This window comes from Takifugu flavidus, chromosome 12 (genome assembly GCF_003711565.1).
Source record: "Takifugu flavidus isolate HTHZ2018 chromosome 12, ASM371156v2, whole genome shotgun sequence".
NCBI classification, from domain to species: domain Eukaryota; kingdom Metazoa; phylum Chordata; class Actinopteri; order Tetraodontiformes; family Tetraodontidae; genus Takifugu; species Takifugu flavidus.
In genome coordinates, this window is record NC_079531.1 from 15,470,375 (window position 1) to 15,494,181 (window position 23,807).

The 23,807-nt window shown below is 48.5% G+C and overlaps 1 protein-coding gene across 1 annotated transcript; it reads left to right on the forward strand.

Moving 5' to 3' along the window:
- Nucleotides 1-2,169: 2,169 nt before the first annotated feature.
- hip1 (huntingtin interacting protein 1) lies at nucleotides 2,170-23,089 on the forward strand. The gene is made up of 31 exons (XM_057049209.1): nucleotides 2,170-2,477; nucleotides 10,708-10,771; nucleotides 11,043-11,185; nucleotides 11,289-11,345; nucleotides 12,008-12,088; nucleotides 12,644-12,720; nucleotides 12,849-12,910; nucleotides 13,281-13,421; nucleotides 13,544-13,601; nucleotides 13,681-13,756; nucleotides 13,866-14,009; nucleotides 14,170-14,267; nucleotides 14,363-14,435; nucleotides 14,507-14,690; nucleotides 15,495-15,583; nucleotides 15,679-15,795; nucleotides 16,081-16,182; nucleotides 16,940-17,134; nucleotides 17,214-17,361; nucleotides 17,439-17,525; nucleotides 17,812-17,919; nucleotides 18,049-18,185; nucleotides 19,158-19,268; nucleotides 19,362-19,420; nucleotides 19,680-19,773; nucleotides 19,994-20,094; nucleotides 20,175-20,280; nucleotides 20,361-20,484; nucleotides 20,612-20,673; nucleotides 20,926-21,040; nucleotides 21,116-23,089. Exons 1-31 carry the CDS (start codon nucleotides 2,361-2,363, stop codon nucleotides 21,124-21,126), a joined length of 3,141 nt encoding a protein of 1,046 aa, XP_056905189.1. The 5' UTR covers nucleotides 2,170-2,360; the 3' UTR covers nucleotides 21,127-23,089.
- Nucleotides 23,090-23,807: the final 718 nt, after the last annotated feature.

Here is a 23,807-nt window from a genome sequence, read left to right on the forward strand (position 1 = left end):
TGGCGCACCAGCTCAGGCTCCTTTCCCACCAGAGAGCTGACATTCCATGTCCCTAGAGCCACTTTATGCAGCCGGGGATCAGACCGCCAAGGTCCCTGCCTTCGGCCGCTACCCAACACACAATGCACCCGACCCCCTTGGCCCTTCCTGCAGGTGGTGAGCCCGCGGGAAGGGGGTCCCATGTTGCCTCTTCGGGCTGTGCCCGGCCGGACTCCATGGGCAGAGGTCCGGCCACCAGCCATTTCATTGTACAACCCATAGCTTAATCTTTAAACACATGCTACTGCGCTACATGGCAGGTTCAAGCAGTGTCTTGGAGGCAAACACGCAGGCCTGGAGGAGCCGTCCACCCAAGGACCAGCGCAGTAAAGTTCTGTGTAGTACACAGTACATGTTACTGCATAGGACTGGTCTAAAAATGTACACTTGCTCACTTTATTCTTACTCGGATTTGCTATTTCAAAACATCCAATTATTGATTTCATCTTTATATATTTTTTGTTTAAAGGAAAATTAATTTGTCTGTGCTCCGAATGCACCTTCAGTGTCCCTTGCAGGTGTTTTTTCCAAGGGTGGGGATTATTTAGGACTCCAGCCACCAGCTGGGAACACGTCCAGAATACACTGAAATAGTCTGGAGATGACTGCGACCAGCTGAGCCGCACCGTCTCTGAGGACCCTGCGCCTCAGCCTGCAGCTCCAGAGGCTTTGCAAGGGTTCGCTCTCCATCAGATGGAGGTCACCAGCTGCTCATCAACAGTGAGCACTTGATTGTTGGTCCGAGTCTGGCGGCTGACGCCATCTGAAGCGTCATGTTGATTTAACCTGCTGAAAAATGTGTCCAGTTCATCTGCAAGAGGCAATTTTCCCTCTACTTTTCTCTATGGTTTTTCTGTGCAAGGGCAGCTGGCACTTTCCATTTTTCACACGTTCACAACGGTTTTACAAGGTTCACAGAAAAGAAAAATGGTCACGATGACGTGAATTTTAAATGCATCAAACTGCGTAAATAGTGATCCGAGTATTCCGCAAGTCTGGCTGCTATTCTTCGAAGCAGGGTTTCAAATCCAGGAATAAGAATACAAAAATGAAAGGAATGCAACCTTCTTGGCGCTAACTGCCCCTACCAAACTATATAATTTTGGCTGGGCTGGCAAAACTGTGAGCATTATATGTAACATGCTTCGCAACTGGATCTTTCCCCAGATATGAAAGACTCGCGTGACTTCAAGATGTTCTTAGACTATTTGTGTGTGTTTCTATAGCGGATTTATACAAATAAGGATGGAAAAAGGAAAAAAATAAAACTGCCTTGATTTGTCAAAATTCAAAGCTAAGGGGCTTTAATCATAAAGCAACCTACTATGTTCTGTAAGCTTGTATTGCTGCTACCTATATACTCTATTAATAGAAGGCAACTCTAATCTCTCTCCGAGTGCCTTGATTGGCTACCCGGAATCACAGTTTGGGGTGTATGTAACAATTTAAAAAAAAGATTTTATCCCCTTCTTTGTTGTATGAACACTTTCGCTTAAATGTCTGCAAACAGGCTGTGACTCAGCAAAGAGCTGAGATCTGAAACTACCAGATTTCCAATCAGGTCATCCTTTGAATTTCGCCAAATTTAGTAATTGTGCTTTTACCTGGGGTCATGCCACACAAGTTCATCACAGCTAGCAGGTTTAGGTCCAGATGTTTTTAGTGTGTTCTGTGTTCCAGCGGTTTTTAATCACTGACACTGAAGTCATTGTCTGACAGATGAAATGTCAGATATTAAATGACATTGCATTACACGTAAGTTTAGTCTACATATGGTAATGTCTAAATTTAATCCAAAAGTCTGAGTATTTCCTTTTTTCAATCTCGTTCCTGTGCGAGGCACAAAAATCATGTCTAAATAAAAGTGCTTTCTCATAATCACTTGTGATTTCCCTCACCCTCCCTACAAATTAATGAGGCGTATTATTGTTCGGAATATTCTTGGGCAAAAATAAATCAAATCCGAAAATCTGAATAAAGAAATGCAAAGTCGACATCATTCAACACGTCGCCAGGTCAGGCGCTCTAAATCGATGATTTACAAATGTCTATGAGCTAAATCCGACTTTTATTTTGGACACAAGAAACCGGAAGTTTACGTAACAATGGGTGACTTGGCGCGCGCTGTTCACGCCGCTCCTGTTGTTGACTGGGAGCTAGAAAAGCCAAACGAACGGGACGCCATGGCCAACACAGAATGGACTGTTCTCTGTCATAGTTAGACTCGGTTCTCCCCCGCAGTGAAGCTGTTTTCATCCACACGAAACTTATTCGATTTTGCATTGTGCGCGTCGTTGTCCGCGTCTGCACAACAGAGCGCGATGGATCGAATGAAAAACTCCATGCAGCAAGTACCCAACGCTATTCCCAAGGTGATCCGACGAACCGGCGGGGCTAACAGTCTGGAGCTGGAGAAGGAAAACTTTGAGAGGGGGCAGGTACGGAGCAGGAATGCTATTCTTATTAAAAGCGTGGAGTCGTGCGTGGGGGGCAATTGTCAAGCGAGGATATTCGACTCCACTCGATTCGATTCCACTCCTGGAAGCGACCGAGCCGTGATTGATTTGTCCGTATTTCGCTCGTGCTGCGCGCTGCTGTGTGAATCGCGCCGATTGTGGTTCGGATGTGTCGGCGGTGGCGGTGCGTGTCTGCGGTCGGCAGAGACCCGAATGAGTCTACTGGACTACAAAAGCGCCATTGAAATGTAGGTCAGTGGTCTAAATGGCTTGTTGGACTCTGATTACTGGGCTCTTGTGCGACCCATCCACACAAGAGGGAGGCGGCCGAGCTGTGTCATGATGATGATGGTGGTGGTGGTGGTGGTGGTGGTGGTGGTGATGATGATCGGCCGCCTTAATCCTGCCGGACGACAAAGATCACCCCGTGTCTGGGCTCCCAGATCAGTACGAAGGGCCCTCCCGCAGAGGGAATGTATGCTGGCTGCAGCTGGGCTGTGGATCTGGCTGCTTCCTGCTCGGCGGTGGTCTCTTCCTTCCCTCCCTTCCCTCCGTGCACTGGGGAGGGCAGAGGGAATGTAGGTCAGACTATCCGGAGTGATGTGGTCCCCCCCCCCCCTGCAATATGCTGCGCACGCCCCCGCTGATGGACTGAGCACATCCCGGTCTGAAGGGCAGGTATGTGCCAGTTGTGCGTGCAACCCCCCCCCCCTCCCGGAAGGGCCACGGATGTGCTGTGGAGTTGAGTAAACAAGCAGGGCGTGTTTAAAGTGCTCTGTCATTTTGGCTTCCACGCTGGGTTATAAAAAGAGCCAAACTGGGCAGACAGATAACACCGTGTCTGCTTTAATGATACGTTTATGTTCATAATTGTTCCTGGCGCTTTTATTTTTGCATTTCCTGTTGCCCACTTTATATGTTCTCAACGCCAGTAAACAGCACATTGGAGACACTTTATCAGAAACTGTAAAAGAAGGGGAAAAAAGTTAAAGTAAAAGGCTTTTTTGTGTTGAGGACTCGTTCTGTATCACCCAGTCTGCTTACTGGGACGTGCAGGTGGTGTCTGACACCAAAACCACATTTTTCCATTGCTAATTTAAGCATCAACAGCCGGCAGTTATTGTTTTGAAATCTATTACGCCTCTGCAATGGGGTTCCACCTGGTCTCTGTGGGTGTGTCGGTTTTGTTGCCATGGTTACGGCTATCAACGGCTGACCTCGCTGCAGCCATTCCCACATCCCTCAATGCAAATTGTTGAAGGTGTTTGTCGTCAGATACGACCTCTACATTTCTCTTTCAAAGGAAGGCGGCTTCGCCCTCGTCCCTTCTACCCGTCTGCGCCAGTTTTGTTGCCCTGCTGGAGCTCTGACTCGATGTTTACTTGTCTTGTGGATGTAGGAACACGGGTTAGAGCTGCCGTGGCACGCCGTTATCTCCCTAAACTGGCTGGGCCTTCTTTTGATTATCCCTCAGCCCGCTGGCAGCTGTGGAATGTCAGAGCTGGAGCTGTTGGCCTTAAGCACCATCAGGAAGGAGCAGGGTGGATAAAGTCAAGAACCTTTTAATCCCCCCACATCTGTGCCTCCGTTGTTCCCTGCTCTTCCCGTTTTTCCTCAGGTCTTCCTTTGCCTACTTCGCATCCTCTATTTCAAATGTGGGGGTGTGTGGGAGACACATGGCCCAGCATAAAAGACCAGTAACGGCACTGGGGCATCGGAACCACCTGGTCGGACCTGAATGGGAAAAAAACTAATTTCTTCACATTAACTTAAAGGTTTGGAGATCGGCTGCTGCGGTATTAGTTTGGTTACCGTGGAAACAGTTGTATCATATCTGTGCGTAGAGTTACTCTTATAATAAAATAAAAGAATTTACATGGATTTACAAATTGCATGTTTGTGGAATTTGTTTATAGCCCAAATGGGAACAGAGGATGTGACGTCTTGCTTTTTTATTGTAGCATTCTAGTTCAAACTTTACCTTTTGAAGATAAGATATCCTCTATTTGTCCCGTTCAGGGCAGATTTGCATTGTTACACCAGGAGAAAGTAAGTAAAAAGTGGTGCTAGTAAAAAAGAATTCCAAGAACAATTTAGATAATAAAAAGTAATTAAAAATGTCTCTAACGGTTGTTTGAGATCTGTCGACCCTGAACGCGTGACCTTGCCACCTGAATTTATTACCTGGTGATGAGTTGGTGCTGAGACATGATTAAAAATGGAATTCTAATTATATTTATGGAGAAATTAGACCTATTTTACCCGCTGAGAAAGTTGTTGTGTCAGCTGAACAGTCGGAGCGAGTGTTGCCCCTGCAGGTCTGGGCCGTACCAGAATGTGAAGGGCTCTGGGGGGAAAAGAGGAGGCATTGTCTGCTCCTGGAGAGCAGAATGGAGCTTGAATGATACGTGTAATAAGCAGCGTATTGATGATCTTGGCCCGATCACTGCTGGTCAGCTTATGTCCAGGTCATGTCTTTACCCTGGAATCCATTTAAATATCAAGATTTCCACGTAGATGTCTGATCTGATGAGCTCCTGCTTATGTACCTTTATAATATATAGGATGTTGTTTGGGTCTTTGCTCTTTTACTCGCTCTGGGGGTTGAATTTCATATGTTGGTGTTCATTTCTCTCATTTTGACTTTTATCCTCTAATAAAACTTTCCTCTATTCAGCCGTTTAGAGTTAAAAGACAAGCGTTGATGAGTCTTATGTATATGAGTGACAGGCTAAATTATGGCCTAAGTGGTGCTGCAGTATGTTCTATTTTACTTTCCTGTGTGCTGCCAACAGCTGTCGGTAACCGTGGCAACCAAAGCCCCCTTTGGCTGAAGCCCACCGCTCGCACGGGAGGAAATCTGAAACATCAGTTTCTTGGTCTCACTTTCTCAGAGGGTTAAAGCATCTTCTATAAGCAGCCCGGGGGGTGCCTGGGGGGTGGGGGTGCAGGAGGTGTGGCAGGCTGGAGAAAATGGAGGATTAAAATGACATCTGTGCGTTTGTTGTGCACGTCGGTCTTCATAATAAACGGGTCAGGTCCGCCTCCGAGCAGCCAGGTGGGGGCGCCATTTACCCGGGAATTCTCCCCCCGTGGATCCACAATTGTGCCTTCACTTGATTCACGCACATTTCCAGCTTTAAATGCCAGTGCCTCCAGATCTATTACTAAATTGTGGAAAAGAAAACGGGACGCGTTGGAAACCCCGCAGGTTCCCACTCACTTCCTGCCCCGCACCCCCAGCATGCGGGTTGGAGCTATCCCACTCATCCTCCAACTCCTCGCTACTATTGTCTGGCAAGAGAGCGCGTCATTTGCAGGATAAAGGTAGGCCCCCGCGACGGGTGAACACCTCCAGCCGGGGGCTGATTCAGTTTGGAACCCGGGAACATCGGGGGAGGGGGCGCGCCTCGGCGGGACTCCCTCCGTCTGCAGCGTCGCGCTTCGCGACCCGAAAGTCTTCGCCAAACGAGGACGCACGGATCATACAGGATAAGGGAGCATTAGGGGAGAGTTTTAACACCAAAGGGGGACCCAGGTTGAGCTGACACCACCCCCCACCCCCCCCCCCCCCCCCCCCCCCCCCCCCGTCCCCAAGCTTTCCTCAAAACGCGCCCGCTGCTTCAGCCGTCTTCCTGTTGCCAATTGCGCCGCGTTCGGATAAAACCAGCGGACTTCCTCCGTGGATCTAAAGCAACTTCCCTCAAGTTGGACCATGGAGCTCAGTAAGATTGTAAGTGCATCTTTTCCTCTCCCGAGTCTTAGCGTTTCTGTTCCTTTTGGAGGGGGTGGGGGGTGGCCAGAAATCTGGTAACACAAAGACGCGCATTCTGCTTCCTGGGAAAACCGAGTACAACTATTTTTGCTAGAAGTTGGAACCGCGGGGTGGATTAAAATATAACATTTTTTTTTCCTCCTGAGCCTTTCTGTCACCCCAGCTGCAGCCTGGAACCACAGCCCAAATGTGCCGTGCATGTCAACTATAGCTGGCTGCGTCCTCCACAGGTGTCCACCAGCCAGAGGGACACAACTCATCCCTTTCATACCAGTAGGGGGGTGGAGAACCAATCCAGACTCCCCTTTCCTGTGATCCTTACACTGGAGGACGTCTATCCCAGTTGTTGTACACAGCAGCCCCCCCCTTTCCCATCTCAGAGATCTCAGCTGCCCGTATGGAACAGGAGCAGACATGTAGGGGTAGTGGTGATACTTTTCAGGACTGTGGATCTAATCTGAATTCCTTTAAGTTGTTATTGGTCTTCTGACTGTCTGCAGGCCCTTTCCCCAGGCCAAGATCTGACATTTATGTCAGAACCGGGCTGTTTGCAACACCAGCTGGACTGTATGAAATCTGGAAAACCGTTTTCCCCCAGGCCTTCCACCCCGAGGCGCCCCGCGGTGTCCTCCCCGGGCCCGTTCTGCCCCCACAGGATTGAGTAACGTCTGCGATGGCTGCACGTCGGTAACGAGGCGTAATTGCAGTTGCATCAGTTCCCGAGGCGCCGTTGGGTTTGTTCTCAGAGAAAAATCCACCCACTCAATGACGGCGACGCTCGTGCGCGCTCGGTGTTGTTAGCAGCGGTGTACGTTTTTTTTTTCTTTAAAAACGTGCTGTTGCCATGTCCAACAGGAAGTTCCTGTCAAACCCTCACTCAAGGTTTGTGTTTCACTTGCTGATGACCGACGTGTCTGTTTTCATGCTTTTTAAAGGGCTCCTGAGTGATGATGTCATTGTGTGCAGTGGTTTGCCTCCTGTTATGTTATTATTGGAAGAGGAAGTGCTCACTGTGCCAGGTTGTACCAAGTTTCTCCATCACTTCGGAGAAGAATTATGATTCTGGGACAAGCTGAGTCCCAGAGCTGGTGGCTTTTCTCCCTCCCACACCTTCTCTGTACAGTAACTGCACAGGAAAAGGAGCCCTTTCTAAAAAAAGGCCTTTTATTTCCACTAGCACACGAGCTTCAATGCCAGCTGTGCACCTTTTTTTAAGAGGTGTGGAGTGATGGGTGTGTCGGAGCCGGTGTTCCACTCAGATGCCAAAAGGGTAACTGGACAAGCAATACAGAGGACTCTGTTCTGAGGTGTGACCTTTCAGGCTGGAGAAGTTGCTTATGGAAAATGTTTTGCTCCGAAAGAACCTTTATTCATTTAAAGAGGCGCTTTAGGTTTTGCGTATGTTAAAGAGATTTTCCCCTGATTTATAAACTACATATTTGTGAGTTTAGCTTAATTTAACTCGCTGTTTCGGCTTTAACAAAACTTTTTGAAACCATGATCTGGAGTCTCAGGAGCTTTCCAGGTTGACTCAGCAGCGTTGATTTTATTTTTTCCCCCAAAAGGGCAGACAGGAAGTGGACAGTGAAGGGTGTGCCAAGACAGGAAGTCCCAACATGACCAACCCCACTGCCCCCTCCAGTCCTGAAGTACCCGTCACAATGGTCGGTCCCACGTGGCCTCTCAGCAAAACGGTTGTGTTATTCAAGCGGGAACGCTCACGGTCGCCTTCGTCTGGTTAGATGTGACTTGTTGCTTTGAATGGTTGTCTTTTCAGAACCAGCTATACGTTCATTTCAAAATCATCACAGTGTGCTAACACCCAGCTTATATTAGTAGGTGGGAATAAGTAAAAGCAACTTTCACTTCCTGGTTAAATGACCTTGCAAGAGACTCTGGTTTTTTTATCGGTTCCAGCTCTACCAGCGTTGGAATGGTCACATCTGGTTTGAAGCAGGAATTGACTCTTTGATAAGTCCCGCCTCCCCAACCCATGGTTACAGTTGCTAGGCCTGGCAAGCTTTCTTCCCTGGATCATACCCAAAGGCACATAAACATGGCTTTCTCAGCAATTCCTGTGAAAAATATTCCCAAAGAAATCGTATCAAATTTCCGCAGTAATAGTTTTGATATGTCGAACAAGACAGAAAGGACTATCTGATATGTTAGCCCGTTGCTAAATGGTATGTTCTCCACTTGTTTATAGTGCACCACCATATCGTTACGTTGATCAGTACTTTGTAAATATATATATAAACTTTTAATTAATCTACTAATGTCTTGTAGCTAACAACTGTGTGCCAGTTAGCGTTAGGATCTTACCTTGGAACAAACAGTCGTTTTTCATTGGATTCAGCTGAAAGTGAGTTCTTCTGCACTGTTTAATCCACATTGGAGGCGTCCGCAGTTGTGTTTCTGGTTTGGGGAGAGAGACGCAGGTCTCTTGGCAGTGGGAATGGACTCAATCACCTGTTATTAGCACCTGTTATAACCTGTGTCCCACACACTGCATTTGGTGTGAAAGGACCTTTAGTGATCTTGCTTGATGCCTGATTAGGACGTGAACTGTAAGGCAGAACGTTTGCTCAGTGTCCTTCATGATGTCTTTAGATGTGACACATTATATAAAAGCTGTATTTCTGTCCAATTAGGAGGCTGAGGTGAATATTTTCATTTTAAAGCTGAATTGCAGAGTTGAATCCTTAAATGCAAATTCATGTTGTTTACTACTGTTACTGCTGTGTTGTCCTTGCCTTTCCATTAGCGAAGGGTTATAAAACAGTTATAGTGAGTGGTTATAACAATAATAACTCTAAGGTTAGTGTTTATTGCTGTTTTTTAAAGACTTTTCTCTTGTTGCTGAAATCAGGCGATTATGTGTTTTTGGTATTTACAGCTGATGTTTCACAGAAATCCTCCCCAAACTGGCTACATTTAGATAGATATGGCATTTATTATGTCTTGCATAATCAATGCGTTTATTATGCATAACAAAATAAGTAGAGATGTTTTTTTTGTTTTTTTTGGAAGATAATCACAGCTGTTTGTTTTTGTAGTTAGAATCATGCGGCCATTTTCTTTTTTGCTCCCTTTCAAAATCGATTTGAAACCCAAAATTCTCATGGTCTCACAATTCAGTCATTGTGGCTCGGAACGGAGGTGGCCGCTGGGAAGATGCTTTCTCTGCGCCGCCCGGATCGGTGGACACAGCTCGGCTGTGATCAAAATCTCAATGCCTGCTTTTTATAGCAGGGGCTGATTGAAGCCTGACGTGCATAACAACACGCTTTCGCCACTCTGTTAATAACATTTCATTCAAAAGTGAGCATGTGAGGGTCGGGATGGTGCCCTAGATGCCAGAACACACCAGCTTTTTAGAGCTCAGACGGGGAGGGACAGGTGAGGGGGGCAGAGTTTGGACGTGCAGCTCCAGAGTCATTAACTTCTGTTTTCGGCGTTATTTTGTCTTTATTACACTGTCAGCCGGTGCGCTTGGCCCCCGTGTGGGGGCCCAACAGACCCTTGATGTGTCCATGCCAGCAGCCACTGCCAGGAGTCCCAGGCAGCTGGCACACTCATTCAGCCCAAACACAAAGTACAACGTCTCACTGTTGCCTAATTGGGTCGTCTTCGTGTGGGAACCAGTTCCATTGGAATTTTCTCATTTTTTCTTTTTTTAGAAATCTATGTGCAAAAAATAAACAAAACTGCAACATTTAACACTGACGGATCATTTTGACGTTGCGAAATGCGACGTGCCTGACCGGCGGTGACCAGAACAATAACCTCTGACTGTTTGCATATTAACAACGAGGCAGGAAGTGGTGTAATATCTACTTCCCTTTTTGATAACGCAATGCTGCTGACACTGAAACCCAGGTAGGCTCAGCAGCTGACGGAGGTTATCGACTAGAGAATCTTCCTGAACAGCCACTGGTGGTTATATTTGGTTGTAGGGAAAAAGTCTTGTGTCCATTCAGGACTCGCAAATTCTGTAAAACATATATGCAAAATCAAATTTCCACAGCCGGGCCGACTGCAGTTTGACCTTTGGAGTGATATGTTTTACAACGTTTCCATGTTGAACCTCCGATCTAGTGTGCTGGAGGAAGGGTTGCAGGCTCAGGACCATTGTGGGGAGTGAGATTATGAAAGATGGTTGAGCCCAGTTGAACCACAGCCATGCTTCAGAACGTCAGGGCACAGCTGTCCCTTTTTTTAAGACACCTTTCTGCTCCATTGAGGGGCATCTTGATGCTAATGTTGCCACAACTGGTGGGATGCTGCACGCCAGGCGGATGCTTCGGTGCCTGGAACAGAAGGAATATTCTGTCCAGTATCGGGTTGCTCTGGAAGCTCCAGTAAACTTTAGTGGTGCAGAGAAGTTTTTTCTTTCTGTGAGTTATCAGTTTTCTCATCCCTCTATCTCCCCCCCAGGTCATCAGCATCAATAAGGCCATCAACACACAGGAGGTCGCTGTCAAAGAGAAGCATGCCAGGAATATCCTCACATTGTCTCAGCTGTTATTTCCTGTCTGTGTGAGTGTGTGTGTGTGTGTGTGTGTGTGTGTGTGTGTGTGTGGGGACAAAAGACTAAACCTTATTCTGGGGAGTAGTGATTCCTTAAGAGATTTACAATGAATTCCATTTACAGTTATTTCTATAATTGAGTTATTGTGTAAATAGAAGGAGTGGGATTGCATGAATGTAGATGTCCACACTAAAAATGTCCAGCACTGTCAGCCACCCGTCCTTGACGCCGTCGCCGTCACCTTGCATCTTGGGCACGCACCACGAGAAAGGCGCCCACACCTTCTGGGCGGCCGTCACCCGACTTCCTCTGTCCAGCAACGCCGTGCTCTGCTGGAAATTCTGCCACGTCTTCCACAAGCTGCTGCGGGATGGACATCCGAATGTACGTACGCCTCCGGCGCATGACCCGGCCGCTCCAGCCGTGACTGCTCAGTCATCGGTTTCACAACATTTTATCCCCCCTTTTCCTCCTTCCGCCTCTCCAGGTGATAAAAGACTCCATGAGGAATAAGGCGGATTTAACTGATATGAGCAGGATGTGGGTAAGGAAACCACGGTTGTCATAATGTTTTGGCACAATCCCCTGAAACTGTTGGGAATATTATTGGGATATTATTATTGAGGGATATGGTGAATGATGCTGTCCTGCAATAGACATTAGCCCCACTTCTAAATCAAGAATCTTAACTATTGTTTCTCGAGGGAACATGGGGGATTTAGCAGTAGTTACAGCCTCTCCCAGTGTCCCAGTAAACGACTATGATGTCAGGTTGTTTTTGTACTTTCCCGTCTGTCTATCAGATGTTGCGATTTCCAAAAAAGCCTCTGAAATCCCCCCCGAAAAAAACCTCCAGTTCATACCCAAGGGAATTTATTCAGCTTTGCAGCGCGGTCCGTTGCCGATTCTAATTTGATTTAAGTGTCTTTGTCTTGAGAATAAGTCATTTCAATCCGTTGCGTAATGATGAACGCAGGAAGGAAACTTGAGTCCCAAGGTTTTTTTTTTTGCCTCAATTTCCTGTTGTGTCATCCTGTGCCACACACCCGCACTCAAGGAAAAAACGGAAGTCAGAAGCTCCTGGTTGAAAAAACTGGATGAGCTCTGGCTGATTTCTAGTTTTCCAATAAAAGCACTGTTGGTTTCTGATATGCGGCAGTAAATCTTGAGCAACCAATGATCTTACTTCTCATCCCCCCCCCCCAGGGTCACCTGAGTGAAGGCTATGGAAAGTTGTGCAGCATCTACCTCAAACTACTCATCACCAAAATGGAGTTTCACATCAAAGTGAGTTGTCCCGACCTTTAACCCCAACATTACTGCAGCAACACTTCAGCGTTTACAGTAAAGTTTTATAGAACGTGGCGTCATAGTGAAAATGCAGCGGTGGTTATACCTGGAGGACCTGCTGTAACCCTCCCAGGAATAAAATACAGGTGCCACTTTGGCCACTTGAAAGGTTTCCTCATCTCAAATGTTGGTTTATTTAAGTATTTATTTATTTTCCCACTGAAAGTAGAGAGAAGATAAATGAAAGTTGTTATTACAGCCTGAATAAAGGGCGTATAATCAAATTGAGGAAGTGAATCATTTTGAATCATAGCACACAGAACTGGTGGGTTATATCTGTGTAAATACTCGATTAATAACCTCGGTAAATCAATGCTGTTAACTGACAGCTGAGGAACATTAAAAAGGACTTTCGATTTCCTGTGTATCCCAGCATAACAGGCAGCCAATTTATTTTCCTTGGCTTTGACTCCGGGGGGGAGTTTGATCGGCCCAGCGGCGCCGGGCTGGATCGAATGTCGCAATCATCCATTCCCGCTCTGTCTTTTCCAGAATCCACGCTTCCCCGGCAACCTGCAGATGTCAAACCGACAGCTGGAGGAGGCGGGCGAGAACGACGTCAACAACTTGTGAGTCTGCCGATTCGCCCGAGCGTGATTCGGAAGCGGGTCCGCTCTGAGGTCGGCCCGGAAGGGCAGACCCGGTAAAGCATCCTCGTTGCTGTCGCTGCGCCTCAGCTCTGTCTCTCCCGCTCTAGCTTCCAGCTGACGGTCGAGATGTTCGACTACCTGGAGTGTGAACTCAACCTCTTCCTGAGCGGTAAGCCGTCCTGGCCCCGACCCTGGCCGTCCCGCCAGCTGTGTTTGTCTGAGCCTTACGAAAAAACCCGCTATTGTCCGAGTCGATCCGAGGTAACGGCTGACTAAAAATAGATCCCTGGCATGTGGCCAGAGGCTCGGGAGAGGTGGCGGAATGTTTCCCGTTGGAGCGCGATGGAAGCATTTCTGTCCCCGTTTGTTGTTGATCTGTAAACAACTCTAAACAAAGAGGAAATCGCGACCCCGGCATGGAGACGATGCCCGTGCCTAGTATATTGCGCAATCAAGACGAGTAATCCGATGTGTGTGTATTGTCCGATGTTAATGATCTCGTGGTGTTCACCAGCTCCGTGTTCTCCTCCCTCCGTCAGTGTTCAGTTCCCTGGACATGTCCCGCTCGGTGTCGGTGACGGCGGCGGGGCAGTGTCGCCTGGCCCCCCTCATCCAGGTCATCCTCGACTGCAGCCACCTGTACGACTACACAGTCAAACTGTTGTTCAAGCTGCATTCCTGTGGGTAGCACGCACACACACACACACACACACACACACACACAACCAGCCTATGATGGATGGATGAGTGGATGGACAGTGGGATTGTGAAGCACTTCTGAAGGGGGTGTTTGCTTTGACAGGCCTTCCTCCAGACACCCTCCAGGGCCACAGAGATCGCTTCCTGGAGCAGTTTAAAAAGTACGACACACTCCTGCTGATGCCTGTGTCGTTGTGCGCCCCCCCCCACCTCAGTGACTCCTCCTTCTTTCTCCTGCAGGATAAAGAGTCTGTTCTATCGCTCCAGTAACCTGCAGTATTTCAAGAGGCTGATCCAGATTCCACAGTTGCCTGAGGTGAGGATCCGACCCGACTGGCCCCAGTTGTTCTCCGGTTTCTCAGCTGCTTTTTTTTAGTCGTGTTTTAAACGGCGCCTCTGACATTCACTGTTTCTGCCTCCTGCAGAATCCTCCCAACTTTCTGCGCGCTTCTGCTCTGTCGGAGCACATCAGTCCCGTGGTCGTCATTCCTGCGGAGTCGTCGTCCCCGGAGTCGGAGCACGCGGTGGAGACGGATGACCTGGTGGACACGGACGTCCCTGCCTTTCAGGTAACTCGGCCAGACGGAGCATGGCCGCTTTTATGACCGATGCTGTCCGTAACAGCGCTTAAAGACTTTATTTAAATATCCTGCGTGCTTGACCAGCAGAAACTACCAGAAAGATGCAAAACTCTCATGGGATTTGTTTTTGCTTCTTGTTAATATTCAGCAGTCGCTGGAGACCAAATTTGATGACCTGTTTGGGACATCGGCCCCTACTGACCCCTTCAATTTCAACAGCCAGAATGGCACGCGCAAGGATGACAAGTAATGTCCACCAGGGGGCGGTGTTTAGGGCCTGCATAATAATAATAATATAATAATAATAATCCATAACTTCTGTGCACGCTTGTCTCCATCAGAGCACGTTTGATCGACCAGCTCACGAGGGAGATCCAGGTCCTTAAAGATGAGCTGGAGTCCTTCAGATTGGAGGTGAAGCACCCGCAAACTGCTCAAAGGCCGGCGGGGAGCGCGACCTAACCGCCCCTCTCGCCCTCTCTCAGAGCGATCAGCTGCGCAGGGCCTTGAAGGGCCGCGTGAGCGAGTTGGAGGCGGAGCTGGCGGAACAGAGCCACCTCAGGCTGCAGGCTGCAGGCGAGAGCGAGTTCCTGAAGGCCGAGCTGGAGGACCTGCGGCGGGTCAGAGAGGACACCGAGAAGGAGCATCGGAGCGTGACGGAGATCGAAAGTAAGCCCGACTCGTCGGTCCGTGTTGCTGTTGGTGTGTTGATGACGTATTGTTACCTTAGTCGCTGTCATGTGGAAAAATTAAGCCAGACTATTAAAACTTCAGTTCTGAGGTGCCTGCTTGGATATAAACATGATATAAAAGTCTTGTATCTGAGGAACTAGTCGTGTTGCTGAAACCACCTCAGTGAGACACGGCCTGAGGAACGTTTGTCTCTCAGTACATTAGAATTCGGCGGGTCGGGCTGCAGCGAAGCATCCCAGAACCCCCACCATTCCTCCTCCGCGCCCCACAGTTGGGAAGAGGTCCTCGTCCCGGAATACCGTGTCTTGCAAACCAGCCTGACCTTCGTCTTTCCCTCAGAGAGCTCTTTCTGGTGCTACAGCCTGGTGTTGGGTCCCAATTGAGGGATTTTGGAGAATTCTTTCAGGCCCCGAGGTGGATGGGCAGGAAAATCTGAGGCGTAATTAGCACCAAATGCTAACAATGTGCTGATCATGCGCACCTAACTAGAAAGGCCTGTGTGTGAGTTTAGCCCTTTTAAGTGGGAATGAATGTGGGAGGGGTCCTTTTTCTGATTCCTCACCAGAAAACGTGGGCTCTAAAGAACACAGAAAGTTTAAACAACTTTTTCTTTAGCTCTTATATTACTTGAACATCTCAGTTTTTCCTGAGCTTGGTATTAAATATGCACCTGTCCAGGTGTTGTAGGACACCGACTGTAGTTCTGTCTCCAGTAAAATGTGCTGAAACGTAGTCAATGATAGATGGTGGTCGACTAAGGAGCTGCATGTTTAACCGCAGAAAAGGCTCAGGCCAATGAGCAGCGCTACACCAAGCTGAAAGAGAAGTACACAGAGCTGGTCCAGAGTCACGCAGACCTGCTGAGGAAGGTGAGGAAGTCCTCCCAGGGAACCAACCCCTCCCAAATCAAACCTGTTTGTGCTCGAGACTGGACTGAGTTGCCCGCCTGCGTGTCCGTCCCCAGAACGCCGAGGTGACGCGGCAGATGAGCGTCGCCCGGGCGGCGCAGGATGAGGTGGACGCGGTGAGGAGGGAGATGCAGGAGAAGCTGAAGGCTGCGCAGGAGTACACGGAGAGACAGGTGAGTGACCGAGGATATTAGAGGTCCATACAAGACAAATGTCGGTAAAACCAAGAGGTTGTTAACTGCCCCTGATTTTAAGTGAGTGATGACGCGGATGCTACGTAATTATAGACTTAAAAATAATACAAAGTGAAGTATTTACTGCTACAAAGCCGGTCAAAACGAGGGTCTCTATCGTGAAATCTACATGATGTCAATGTTTTGTTTAAAGTGGAGCTGATTAAAACAGGAAATTCTGAGCCGTGTGTGTTGAATGGTGGCGTTTTGTTGTGTCTCCCTCAGGAAAAGGAGCAGCTGATGCAGCTGCAGGAGCTCCAGGCGGAGCTGGCGTCCAGGTCTCTGGAGCTGGAATCCTTTAAGGGCACCGTGGATTCATCAGAGCAGGTCTTTATCCCGAGTTTAACCTTTAAACCTCCCACTATTCCTCCTTTTGCTCCTCCTTCTTCCCACCGGTTGTTTTCCTTCACCTTGCTTGTTCGTGTCTCTTCCTCCATCCCTCCCTTCTGTTCATGCGTTACACGTTTCTCCGCCTGCGTGTATGTGTATAATCATAACGCCATCTTCTCTCAACATTTACCCTCTGTTGGATTCGCTGCCAACAAGAGTGTGAGTCTCATTTTCTTATTTTTCCAATTCACACGAGCAGTAAATCCATTTTTTTGGGGCCATCTCATGAAACACAACTGGCGCCCTGTCTGACCAGGACGCATGATCTGCTGCCACGTCTTCCTGTTGATCTTTGCTGTCCCAAAATGCGCTAATTCACAGTTAAAGCGTTATAGCTGCACAAAGCCAAACAATAGACCTTCATAGATGTCTGTACGGGCGCGTCTTAGCCAGCTAGCCCCCCCCGAAATTACTTCACCAAGTGGAAACTGGCAGAAACTTTCTAACACATAATTACAGCCGAATTTCTCCGCCATTTTGTGCCTTTGTTCAAAATAAGCACATGTTTTAAAGGGCTTCTGTTAGCTAGATTAGGACTGTAGAGGGAAGGAGTTGGTGAGCGTTGATGTACCTCAGCCTGCTGTTGTCATCCACAGCTGAGCAGCCCCCACTTCCCCAGTTAGCTTCCAGTTAGCTTGAATGAACTGGTAGCACACGCCTTTGCTCTGACCGGACCATCTTCTTCCTGCTACAGTCCAATAAGGTGCTCAGCACACAGCTGGTTGCCCTGGAGACTGAGAAGGCAGAGCTGTTACAGTCCTTGTCTGCGGTGGAGGCGGAGCTGGCTGTCCAGGGGGAGGAGCTACAGCGAGTTCAAAGCACCCTGGTGACCGAGAGGGAGAGCGGGGTGAAGACGGCAGAAGTCCTGCAGAACCAGCTCAACGAAAAGGTGCCAAAACGAACCTTTGGGAGTCGATATCCTCGAGAGCGGCTCGTCAAAATCTGAGTTAATGTGTTGCTGTCCACAGGAAAGCAGGGAGCAGGCACTGGAGAGCCAGGTGGAGGAAGCTCGTCGGTCCTGTCTTCAGGGAGCTCTGGAGGAGGCACAGAAGATGATCCAGGATGCTTTAGCTCAGATCGACGACCCGGCACACATCAGCTGCACCAGTTCTGCCGGTAAGACACGCTCTGGCTCATCGATGGACGCTGTTAGCAGTTTGTGTTGTCACCGTGTCTGTCTGGGACCCCTGCAGATTACCTGGCGTCGCGATGTCAGGCCTCTTTAGACGCTGTGGAGCAGCTCCGTAAGAGCAGGGAAGCTTTCATGGCTGATAACTCAGGTGAGTCCACCGTCGGAGGGGCGCAATATAAACCTACGTGATCAGAAGGCACAAGTTTGGCCAGTTTACTGAGTTATGTCCTTTTTCTGGTGGAGCTACTTTATCCTCTTTTCTGCTATCTAAGGTTAAAACCACTAGAACTATTAGAAGGTCATTGGTTCAACTTCTTCAGAAACACGCAGAAGCTTCTAAAGCCCCTGTAGCTTCACTGCCAGTTTAGCTGTATACAACTATCTACAGAGGCGGGAGTGCGAGCGGTGTCTTAAATCGTCCGCCTTTTGTTCAGGTTTGCCTGAGCTGGTGCGAGCGATCTTTCAGTGCGGCCACCTGATCAGCGACACCATCGTCCAGGGCAGCGCCACGTCCCACATGGTGCCCGTAGAGAAAGGTGAAGGTGAGTCGGCCCGGAAAGACTCGCACACGCGTCTGTTTTGAAAAGGCAGATTTGACCATCCTGAAGTGAAGCGCGAGCGACTGCGACCTGCTGTAGACACGGGCCTGTGTGTGTGTCTGTCCTCTCTAGCCCTCTCGGACAGCGTCAGGTCTTGCGGGGCTGAAGCTCTGTCTCTGTGGGCTCGGATGAAGCAGCGCGACGGCCTGGCTGCGGCAGACGGTGGCGAGCTGGGGGCCACTCTGGAGGTCATCCTCGCCGCCGCGGAGGTAAAACACTCCACACCAATCCCCAAGCATCCTAAATCAAAGAGTCACCTCAGGCTCTGTCTACAACCTTCTGAGTTTAGATCTCTCCCAGCGAGCAATAAGGAAAACAGACCAGATATTCCAGTTGTCTTTAGCTCCAATGGGTCTATATGAGGCTGAGTGACCAGGATCTTTGTTCACTTTAAATGGATAGCCAGCAATTTTAGCTCTGCGATTCCCCTTTGCGTAGTTTCTGAGCAGCATATGGAGGCGTTTATGAGTTAATGGGATGTTGTAATAAAAGTTATTTCTGATCAGCAAATATACAAGTGCAACCAATAGACCTAAGACTGGGTCATAAACTAGATGTAAACATGGATCTATTAAGACAACAGGAAGCAGGAGCCCTGCTGGCCAAACTGTGGTACTACAGAGATGGTCGGTCACGGGCTTCCATTGGGGACCCAGAAGGTTTTTTCCATAGGCTCACGTGGTGAAATAGATGTCTATAACAGCCAATTAATAGTTTGTTGCTACATAAATCTGCTGTAAGGACTCTTAAATTACCAGCTCATGAACGCGCAGCTACAACCACGGAAACTACCGAAGGCTCCGCCCCCAACACGGTATCCACTTCTCTTTATAGATCCATTGACCAGGTCAGCAGTCCTCTGACATGTATAGTTGGACCAGTTTAACCTGGAGGAGACGGTTAAAGTGATAAATAGCAGCATTCTACAGGATCCAACCATCAGAAGATGATGCACAGACACCGCTTGGCTACAGTTGTCTGTAATTTGTGGTGCCAATTACCAACAAATCCAAACTGGTCGGAACACGTTTCCTTACTGGTGTTGCTGTATTGATGCTACGGCTCTTGTTGTTAGCAGGTCTTTTGTTCCAGTGAGCGCACGTCTGTTAGCGTAAGCATTTCCCTACGAAGAGTTTGAATAAATGTTGAATTGTTCAGTGTTTCTTTTTTACTCCACGCAGAAACTGCGTCCTCGGGGTTTGGAGCTCCAGCAGGGGGAGCTGGGAGATCTCGTAGAGCAGGAAATGGCTGCAACTTCTGCTGCGGTGGAATCGGCAGCTGCCAGGATAGAGGTGTGTGTGTGTGTGTGTGTGCACGCGTGTGTATTCATGCCCATATTCCCAATCCGACATCAAAGTGCCCTTTTTGTGTCTGCATGCTAACAGGACATGCTGAACAAGTCTCGAGCTGTGGATACAGGAGTCAAGATGGAAGTCAACGAGAGGTAAAAGCCTCCAACAGGAGGTTGAAAATTGACCCAGATATCTGGACAAAAAGATTAAAGAAGAGCTGAATTCCTTTTTATTTTGTCAATTCTAGATCCACTAGTGTTATCTTGTGGAGGTTGTGTATTAAGTCCATAACTTAGATGGGGACTGGAGGAGTATTTATTCACCAAATCGCCATCATTTTAGGACAACGAATGACTTTCCTGATGTTTTTATGGTGTTTTTATTGGTGTTTTGGTGTCTGCCGCCCTGCAGGATTCTGGCTTCTTGCACGGACCTCATGCAGGCAATTAAGGAGCTGGTTTTGTCTTCCAAGCATCTGCAAAGGGACATCGTGGAAAGCGGCAGAGTGAGTAATGATTCTGATTCTACCACCCGCAGTCACAACGCACTTTTGGGGACAAAACCGAGTTTTTATTAAACTGAGAACAGAAAACTAGTGGCATATTGTGGCGGCGGTTAGAGCTTCAAAGAGAAGAAACACAGTCCTGTTGAAAGAGAAAACTACCTTGGACAACAAGAGCTGTTCTGAATGTTTTCAAATACGCAATTACCATTTCTTCCACCAGGGGGCGGCCTCCATGAAGGAATTTTATGCCAAGAACTCCCGCTGGACTGAAGGCCTTATCTCTGCTTCCAAGGCAGTGGGCTGGGGGGCCACAGTTATGGTGTAAGCATCAGCACCCCCAGAGTCAGTTAGCAGTCAATCCCACGTCCCTCCTGTGAGACGATGGTGCTTTGTTTGTGCAGAGACGCAGCCGACCTGGTGGTGCAGGGCAAGGGGAAGTTCGAGGAGCTGATGGTCTGTTCGCATGAAATCGCCGCGAGCACTGCTCAGCTCGTGGCCGCGTCCAAGGTGAGTCCCGTCGCACCCCGCGCGCTTCGCGCTGTAGAGCGACAGATCCACGCGAGCGTTTGCTTCTGTTCACCATCCAGGTCAAAGCAGACAAAGACAGCGGGAACTTGCAGCGCCTGCAGCAGGCGTCCCGGGGCGTCATGCAGGCCACCGCCAAGCTCGTAGCCTCCACCAAGTCGGGGAAGTCTCAGATCGAAGAGACGGGTGAGACCCTGTCCCAGTCGCTCGCCGTTAACGGATTATTATCTCACAACTCTACCTCAGCCGTCACTGATCCTGTTTAGGTTTAAAAAAGAAACTCAATTTTTATATTTGCCTCTGTGTGTTTTAGACACGATGGACTTCTCCAGCATGACGCTGACCCAGATCAAACGGCAGGAGATGGATGCACAGGTCAGAACTCCGCTTGTCAATAGACACTTTCCCTTTATTGCATTATTAACCTCTGACCCCTGGATTCAATAGAATAGAGAAGAGAAACGCCCCTAATCTGAATTAGAAATAGCACCATAGAGAAGAGAAACGCCCCTAATCTGAATTAGAAATAGCACCATAGCTGCGTCTCTGCTGCTTGTGTCCCTCAATGGGAAGAACCGTAGCTAATCCTGTGGTTATTAACGGGGTGCACGTGTCCGTGCGTGGCAGGTCCTGGTCTTGGAGCTGGAGACGCGTCTGCAGAAGGAGCGGGAGCGTCTCGGCGAGCTGAGGAAGAAGCATTATGAGCTGGCGGGGGTGGCGGAGGGCTGGGGCGAGGAGGAGGGTAAGCGCGTCCAACAGGGGGCGCCAACGCTGTAGCGCCGCCCCAAAAGTGACAAAGATTCTTTCTCGTTTCCAGGCAGCGTCTGAGTCCTCCCAGTGTCACCGTCCCTCCTGGAAGATGCCGGCGCCCGTCTGTCCGTCTGTTTTAGTCGCCGCCTTTCACCCTTTCCTCCCCTCGTTTTCTGCCGCGTCGCCCTCGGTTTGGTTGTTGTTTAAGCCAAAATCAAAGGTGCGTCTTTTCTAAACGTGCTTCCTGACGGGAAGAGACAACGGCGATGTCCAACACAGGGTTCTCCTTTTCTGTGCCATCTCTTTATCAGACTGGTTTCCCTCTTTGTGTGCGGGTGTTGATTTATTATTTTTTTAATTAAGCACAATTAGGCGTGAACGGCGGCGTTGCACAAGGGCCGAGCTCCCGGTGGAGAGCACCAAGTTCTCTCCTCCATCTTCTTTTCCCCTCGGGGGTCCTCACAGCTGCCATCCTCCTCGTCCTCTCCTCACACCAGCTCACTCGGTTGTATTCCGGTTTATCACCCGCCTTTTTCGCCCGCCTGCGACTGTTACCTTAAACCGAGCGCTGCCATTTCTGTACTCCCCACACATGAGGGTTGTCTCTGAATCAAGAGCAGATCCTCACTTTTTAAGGGCGGTGGTGCTTTCTTTGGTGCACGAGTGGCGAGAGCCTCTTCTGCGCTGCATTCGGGGTCGGTCTTGCTCTGAAACAGCTGAATCGGGTCAGCGCGACTCACCAAATATCTTCCAGTCTGACAGAAGATGAAAACAGAGAAAAACGCTTTGGAGTAATACCTTTTTTAAAAAAAATCATCGATTCTTACAAGTTTTTTTCTTAAATTTTTGTTTTATCGGAACCTTTTTGTTCGGTGCAAACTGAGGGAACGACTAAAATCCTCGTAGATATGATGTTCTCCTATAAACGTCGATTTAAGTGACTCCTAAAACATTAGACAGCATCCTGAATATATTAAATAACTGTAATTATTATGATTGCAGCAGATTTTTTGATTGAATTGGAAAAGAAAGGTTATAGTTTGTGCTAATTTTAAAGCATAATAATGGAGCTTTGTGCTTTATAATAATGAATATATGTATTTTAAGTGTTATAAGGCATTAAAGACATGGAGCTCATAGAAAGCAAAGCTAAAACTTCTTATATTAAATAAAAAGCAACGAATCTTACGTAGTCAAAGCGTTAGATGGGACTTGAACCAGCAGGAGCTGGAGCTTAGTCGGGAGGACTAAAACCATCCAAAGTGTTTTTGTGACATGCATTTTATTGTGAAAGGGCTACAAAAGGCCCACTGGCCTGATTATGGGGGCAGACTGATGGACGCCGACGTGGACGGCAGAGGAACTGCGATGTCCATTACCTCCTGGAGACCACGTAGCTGTGTATGGACTCTAAAGACCTTAAACCTTGGACGTGATTTGCTTTCTTCTCCTCCCAGTGCAGTTTTCTCTCCTCTTCCTGCCGACGCCGGCGGATTCTGCAGAAAGACGGACGATGCCCCGAGTTAAGGACGCGTCTCTCTGCTCGCTTCTTCACGATCGTCTGCGTTTTAACTCTCTCCGTGTCGACGTGGACGCTGGGGTCAGCGGGCCGGAGCCTCCGCCGGTTCCTTTCAGCCCGTTCCTCCTTGTTTTCTAATGCTGCTCTGGCCTGGTTGAAACACAGAGAGTTTTATTTTCAAGACCGTTCGGTCCAGGATTGTATTTAATAACGATTTTTAAAGTGCTGCGAACCACAACCAGTAATCAGCTGCATCTTTGCCCACATTTGCAGATGTGCTGTGCTTCAAGTGTCTTGGAGGCACCTTGGTTGGTGGGACCCGCTTCTGTTTGTCTGTCCTCCTGTCTGTAGTCCTACAGCTCAGCCAGCCTTTCAAACTGCCTCACAACACTCACATAGCAACGGTGGAAGCTATCGTCATATGATATACTAAAACTATGTTGGTTGTTTTTTATTTGTACTATTGGGGTTGTTTTTTTTTCTCTTTTTTTCAGTTTTTAAAATAAATATTTCAGCTCGTAATGACTGACCTCCCCAGTTTGTTGGTGTTTTGCGGAACGGTTGTCTGTTTTTCCAAAATAAGTGGAATAAAAGTTGGGTTTCTTCAGGACCAGTGGACCCGTCTGTCCCAGTCCACCTTCGCAGTGGTTCCCAGCCTGGGATCTGCCCCCCCGAGCTTCATCTGTTGTGAGGTTGTAAAATGATATTTCAATTTTAAAGATCCCAACATCCCAATCAGACAGTCCAATTTTCTCCTAAATTAAATTCAACCATATTTTTGGCCCGTGTCCAAATTCTTGAATCTGTTAAATACCAACACATGTGAGATCCTGTTTGGAGAACAAAGGAAACCCACGTTCCTTTGATGTGTTCCTGGGGCGCCGCTCAATGGGGGCTTTAAGGGGGACCCACTGGGAACCACTACAGCATAGAACACACACACGGTTCACACACTCAGAGTTTTAAGACTGAAGTAACCAAACTGTCAAAGGAAGAACATGCAAATGGGCTCCTGCTGGCGCCCCCCCTCCCCGGGGCCCCTGCAGAGGTCAGGTTAAATGGATGGAGTGTTCTCTGCCCGCTCCGTCTCCGACCAGAGGGAACTCTCTGGATTCCAGCTCTCTCCGTGTGTGTTTGGCTCCTCGGCAGCTCATCAATAACTTGGCGTCTCCGTCGGGACGGAGCTGAGATCCTGGTGCTGTCCTCCATTGTTTTAAAAATCTTTTTTTTAGGTTTACGG